The 6844-nt window shown below is 32.2% G+C and overlaps 1 protein-coding gene across 1 annotated transcript; it reads right to left on the bottom strand.

Annotated features, from left to right (window-relative positions):
- Nucleotides 1-241: 241 nt before the first annotated feature.
- LOC107608867 (U-box domain-containing protein 4) lies at nucleotides 242-4511 on the bottom strand. The gene is made up of 4 exons (XM_016310618.3): nucleotides 4175-4511; nucleotides 3357-3637; nucleotides 1018-3072; nucleotides 242-922 (listed from the first exon to the last, which is right to left on the bottom strand). The coding sequence occupies exons 2-4, from the start codon at nucleotides 3630-3632 to the stop codon at nucleotides 863-865; spliced, it is 2391 nt and encodes a 796-aa protein (XP_016166104.1). The 5' UTR covers nucleotides 3633-3637; nucleotides 4175-4511; the 3' UTR covers nucleotides 242-862.
- Nucleotides 4512-6844: the final 2333 nt, after the last annotated feature.

Below are 6844 nucleotides of genomic sequence, written 5' to 3'. Positions count from 1 at the left end.
GAAAAAAAGGAAGGAAATATTAAAACATGATTGATGAACCAAAACTTCAACAAACAGAATATATATAAAAATTTAAATATAGAATTTGGTTAAAGACAACCGAAAAATGCCCAAGTCTTCCTAAGAAGCTCCAAGCAGATGCTGAAATATAACAACACTAATACATGGATATGGTAGTTTAAAAATTATAAGACATGATATGGATAACAACACATGAAATTAACAGAAGTAACAAATATTAAGAAATCTTAAACTATAAATTAAGAGACTTTAATGTTTCATAAATCTATTGCCTCAATGTAGAATTGTAGAACAATAACATAACGATTATTTAGCTACTTACTGTGAAGCTTCACCTATACTGATACAAATATTCAAAAATGAATTGAAAAATACAAACAATAGGGATTCAAGAAATATCTAATACAACATGTATTGGCTCCCTGCCAGTACTTTCAATTATTTCTAAGTATATAGTGCTTTCTAGTTTCTATTGCTGATATCAAGGCAACCATTTTTTCAGAACTTCAAGATCGCTTCCTTGCCCCTTTGAAATCGAAGGACGACAAGAAGGTCCAGATAGATCAGATCCCTATCTAACTGAATTGGAAGTTAATACATAATTGAATGTCATTGAACAACTTGTACAAGTCAGCAACAAAAGCTAGACATCATGTTTTTGTAACAAAGAAGATTTACATGTATAATTTTTCATCACATCATTGTAAGGTTTGTTTACAAGAGGATACATATAATCCATGTTTATTATCTTTACAAGAAATTGAAAATATATAAATTAGCAACATTCTTTAAGAGTCAATTCAAAACCTTTTAGATGGTAGAAGAAGTTGGTAACAAAGAATCAGCCCCTCACAGCACCACCATGCCTTCGATCTCTAAAATGATTCAGAAGAGACAGGGCCTAAACAGAACCAAATCTCAGTCACCACATTTTGTAACAAAACAAAGAAGATAAAGAGGAAACTTAGATATGAAACCATAAACAAAAAACTATACCTTCTCTTTAGCCCTTGCGGTGCCTGATCTTGATAAAGCGACTAATGGTGGAACAGCTCCTTCTTGGAGTACCATGTTTAAATATCTCGGATGGTTTACGCATAAATGTAGAAGAGCTGCTGCTGCATTCTCCTTTCCTCTAGTAGAACCCAACTCAACAACCTCAACCAGAAGAGGAATGCCACCTTGCTGCCCAATGGCAGTTCTTCCTTCCGGTATTGTGGCCAGATTTGCTAGAACAGCCACAGCCTTATCGACCATTCCGGCTGCAGGGTCCATCAAATCTACAAGGTGCTTCACAGCACCAGCTTCTACAATTCGATCCTTGTTTTCGTGAAATATTGACAAGTTAAATAAAGCAGTGGAAGCATCTTTCTTACCCCTTGGAGTTCCATTACTTAATAACTCAACCAGAGGTTTAATAGCCCCGGCCCTCCCTATCCTGATCTTGTTCTCCTCAACCACTGATAAGCTGTAAAGAGTAGCCGCCGAGTTCTCCTTTGCTTCTGCACTACCTGTCTCAAGGACATGAATCAGAGGTTCAATTGCACCAGCATTTGCAATTGCATTTTTGTTGTTGTCATTGATTGATAAGTTAAGAAGTGCTGTAACAGAGTTTTCTTGGATTGTTGTATCGGTTGATAGAAGCAAATTGACCAACAAGGGAATGGCTCCACAGTTTGCAATCACAATTCTGTTATCCATGTTGTGCTTAGCAAGAAGGCGGAGTTCTCCTGTGGCTTCCCTTTGAGTATCAAGAGAAGAGCTCTTCAAGAGCTCAATCAACTCCTTAACCCTGGATTCAATACCGGATCCATCGCCTCTTGGTTCAACAGGAGGAGAAGAAACTATCCTAGGGACAAACCTCTCTGACGGCCGTTGTAATACAGTTTTTCTTGGAAACCTTGGCTGCACAAGTTGTGGTGAAAACTCGGGCTCGCCTTGTGGAATTGGCCTGGCACCAGCATCCAGCTCGGGAGCTAATTCCTCAGAAGCATCTCGACTGTGGATTGGACTGGTTGATGATGGAAGAGGACCATTGTTGCTATCACCCTGTATGCCTTGATGAAAATTTTCACTAGAGTGTTCACTGGAATCAGAATAAGTTCTTACATGGTTTTGAGATTGCTCTGATCTCAAGGCATTTGAAGCTTCCCTTCTAGATGGTGAAGTTGATGATTGTGAAACTAAATCCACACTTTCTTCGTCCGAGCTAGCAGACCTGTCATCTGAAACTGCAGATGATATTCTTACAGGATCCACATGCTGTGCATTATCCACGCCACTAAAGGAATCTTCTGGAGTTGAACTAGGATGGAATGGTGATGTTTCCTCTTGATGGTTTGCACTGAAAGAAGTTCTAACAGTTGATTCCTTGATTGTACCAGACTCAATAGATCCATGAAGGAGAGACAGTTGATTTATGTTTGTGGACTTTACTGGATCAACTAGTATCACATTGTTTGTTTCGCACCAATTAACAATTAATGCTTTTACAGTGTAGTTAGGTATTAGGTTGGAATGAACCAGAGTCTGACGAGTCTTTGGACAAACCATGAGCCCAAGATCAATCCAGTCCTTGATGAAAGTTCGCTCATAGGTTTGCCCGGATGACACAATGACTGGATCTGTCATCAATTCCAAAGAGAGAGGACAGCAAAAATCAGCAGGTACCGAATCCGGGATAGAGCTCTGAGCTTGCTTGAGAATGATGATTCGCTCATGCATTCGAGTCACAACAGAGATCATTCGATCAATATACTCAGCTTCTGCAATGTTTTCAGTTTGTTCAGCATTCTCCTTCAACCTTTCAAGGGCCACAGCTTCAATCAAAACATCTTGATTAGACCTTAAGTCGAGGATCTCGGCAATATTTGCTAGAATCTCAGAACTTGGTCCTTCGCCTTCCGGTTGTTCATTTATAGCTTCCTTAATGATTGATGTCATATCATGCCCCAAATCATCAGGTAGACATTGCTGTGAAGCCTTCAGCTTCTGCAAAATATTGAACCCTATAGACTGAATTCTAGCTATCAACGGTTCAGCTTGCATCACCTAGTGATCAAGAAAGAGAAAATAATGATAATCAACACATGCTTAACAGGAAAACTATACAAGAAAGCAGTTAGTACTTATCAATCACTGCAAATATAAGCTCAGCTTATTTTACGAGTTCTAAAATTTAATTTTTGAGGGATAGGAAAGGCTTAGAGAGTAAAATAGATTAATTCAAGCCCTTGCTTTTTCCTCCTTACCTTCCAAAATCAAAACTGAAGATCACACCTTAAAATAAAAATCTCTTCTCTATCTGTGAATTAAGGAATTTAATGAGGACTTACAAAGTAAAATTTACTGGATAGCGGATGCCAATTCTCGAAAAGCTCCCTCAACTCATCAACAGACTGACCAAGTTCCTCAAATAACTTTCTAAGCTCTTCATCAGCAGATATATCAGAATGAACAGTTGTGTCGATAATTGGCTTCAACAACTTAAGTGTCTGCTCTGCACTTTGGCAATACATTGATACAGGTTTTGAGTTCATGTTTCCAGAAAATGATGGATGCAAAAATGAGGATATGCCATTGGAGAGCACATTTAACAAAGATATGTCCATAGTACCTGTATTAAGAAACAAAAAATAAAACACTCAGCATCAGTTTTGAAATATGTGTAACAAAAAAAATTAACATTTTCTGGAGGGAAATTTATCATTTTGTTTCTACTCCAAGAAAATACATAAAACCATCACAACATATTTTTCTTCAACATGTGCTATTGCTACTTTCTCCTCCTTGATTATCCAGACTTGAAACCAGCTACGTAATCATTGGCAACCAAGCATAACATAAATTAAGCTGAACTCAACTCAACACAACTCAACAAAGAGTAAAAACAGATTCAACTATGTTTATCATATCAAACTAGACCTTAACAGCTAATTGAAAAAGGAAAATTGTCAAGCTTTCATTTTCATTGAGAATCAAGAAACGGAAAACACGACAATACACCAAGCAAGATCATCAAAGGGACACACAACCAATCAAACAACACCAATACATACAACTGAATAAAGTAGCAAAATTAGAAAAACTTCAAACAACTTCCAAATGATTTAAACAACATTGGGAAGTATAACAGAAATAACATGCGGATTACCGGAAATATTTGATGAAGCAAAGAAAGAAGCGTTGAAAACACCGCAGACACCGGCGGAAGAGGCTTTTGTTTCAGCTGGAAATGAAAGGGACGCGGTAGGGAACAAGAAGAAGAAGATGATGAGAATCGGAGAGTTATGTTGGGACCTTTCAATCCTTTGACGTTGACTTCTAAAATGGCTTCTACATTTCTATGTACGCGAAATATCAATATGAAATTGTTCTTATATAGCGTTGAACTTTTCTAAAACTTTGATTTTCTTTTATTTTCTGACATTTGTGTCTGTGACTATTGACTATTGGGTTTGACTATCATTTTAGTAAGCTTTGAACAAGTAGCGCATAGATATTACTTCTCCGCGTTACTTGTGTACGAAATTTTGTCGCAACTGATTCGAACCCAATTTGATTTTTTTTTTCTTAGAAGAAATAGCAACTCCGTTCAAAGACAAAACTAACTCAAAAAATTGTATCTGAATTATTTTATTAATTAAAAATATGATAAAAATATAAATTTATAAATTGAGATGTTTTACCTAATTACGTTAATAAAAATTTAGGTATTTTTTAATTTTGATATTGGATTTATAGTAGTATTTTCCAATAATACGTGAAATTTGATATATTTTTTCATATGAAGATCACAAATTTGACTCTTCAATTTAAAAAGTTTAACTTTTTAAAATTTTTAAAACACAAAATTACTTTTTCAATTTGTAATTTTAATATTTTAAAATTTTAAAAATACAAAACCGACCTTTTAATTTGTAAACTTATATAAATCTGACCATCTAATTTGTAAACTCTCAAAAAGAGAAAAAACACGTTTAAGCAAATCCGTTTGGCAAATTCGTTTGAAGAGAAAAAATTTTAATTTTTTGTTTGACTAACTTTTGATTTGGCAAACGTAGAAGTGATTTTGTAGTCAAAACCACGTTTACCAGAAGCAACAATTTCTAACTTCTGCGTTTTACTAACGAGCTTTTAGCCATTTATACTAAACATATATTTTTTTTTTACCAATTTTAATCTTTAGACATGTTATTGTATTATTTATGGAATTCTTATTATTTCTCTCTATATGAGCTCTCTTTTTCTATTATTTATTATTTTTATTTTTTTGTTAAATTTTTATTTGACATTATACACTCTTATAATTATAACTTTTGTAATTATATTTATTATTATCTTTTCATAATATAATTTATTGATCCTATTAGGTAAAGTAAATTAAACAAAAAATTAACCATAAATAATAATAATAGTAAAAAACTATAGGTACTAAAAAAGAGTACTAAAAGAACTAAAAATATACTATATAAAATATATTATAAGAACTTTTAGATTTGTTTCATTTCTACTAAGATAAATATTTAATTTTATTATTTTTAGTATTTTTTTATAATTATAATTCTAGTATATACAATTTTTTATTGTAATTTTTTATAATATAAATTATGATATATTAAAAAAAGACAAATTAAATAAAAAATTAATCATAGGTATTAATAAAATCACGTTGGATTCCAAAATAATATTAAGAATAAGATTATTGAAAATATTAAAAAAATACGATGTAAAAAAAAAATACTAAATTAACATTTTTACGTTAATATTTAAAATTTAAAAAAATGTAACATATTTGATTAAATACTCTTATATATATAATTTATATTTTTTATTTTTAATATAAAATATATTTTGCTAATTTTTATATGTTATTTTTATTTTAATAAATAAATATTAATTTTATTATAAAATTAATTAATAAGAATATTCAAATATCTAAATTAAAATAACTGGATAATATAAAAAAATTATTTAAGTTGATATCTATTTTAGTAATTTTTCATCTAGAAGTGATTTTGAATAGTGTAATCCAAACAATATTTATTTTACTACAATCCATTTTGATATAAAAATGGCCAAACATAAATAACTTCAATACAAACTTACTTTTCATCAAAATCAAGTTTGCAAAATCAATTTTATGCAAACTCCCATTTATAAACTGTAATCTAAACACACTTAATTTGTAAACTTATATAAATCTGACCATCTATTTTGTAAACTCTCGAATTTGAATTTACCTTCCCTCAAATTGGACCACCAGTTTTTTTTTCCCTTTTGAAATTTAAAAGAAAAAAATAGGCTCTATATTGATTAAACACACACAAGCTCTCCAATCTTCATAATCATAAACAACACATCTTAGAATCTACATCGAAAAAAAAAAAGTCAAATTTAGGAGATAATTTTAGAGAAATTCTCTGCATACAAGCGTTTTCCCATACAAGTTATACAAGTCATTTATTTCTTCTTATTTTTCTTTCTCCATGCCTCCTCTTTTTTTTCTCCTTCTTCTTCTTCTTTTTCTGTGCCTCCTCTTCTTCTTCTTCTTCTTCTTCTTCGTTTTTGAAGTGTTTTATCTTCATCATCGTGTTTCTCCTCGTTCTTCTTGACTGCACGTTTTTCATCTTCTTCCTCTTCATCTTCTGCACCTTCTTCTTCTTCTTCTTGATGCACGTTCTTCTTCCTCTTCCTCTTCTTCTTCTTCTTTTCTTTCGTTTCTTGCCTTCTCTTTCTCCTTCTTCATTTACGTGCTTTTCTCTCTGTTTTTTTTTCTTCGTTATTCTCGATTTCCATTATTTTTTGATATCAAGCTTTGAAA

The sequence above is a fragment of the Arachis ipaensis genome, chromosome B7, assembly GCF_059453495.1.
Source record: "Arachis ipaensis isolate K30076 ecotype BB chromosome B7, ASM5945349v1, whole genome shotgun sequence".
NCBI lineage: Eukaryota > Viridiplantae > Streptophyta > Magnoliopsida > Fabales > Fabaceae > Arachis > Arachis ipaensis.
The sequence above is the reverse complement of the archived record's forward strand: the minus strand, read 5'-3'. Positions and strand labels throughout refer to the sequence as shown.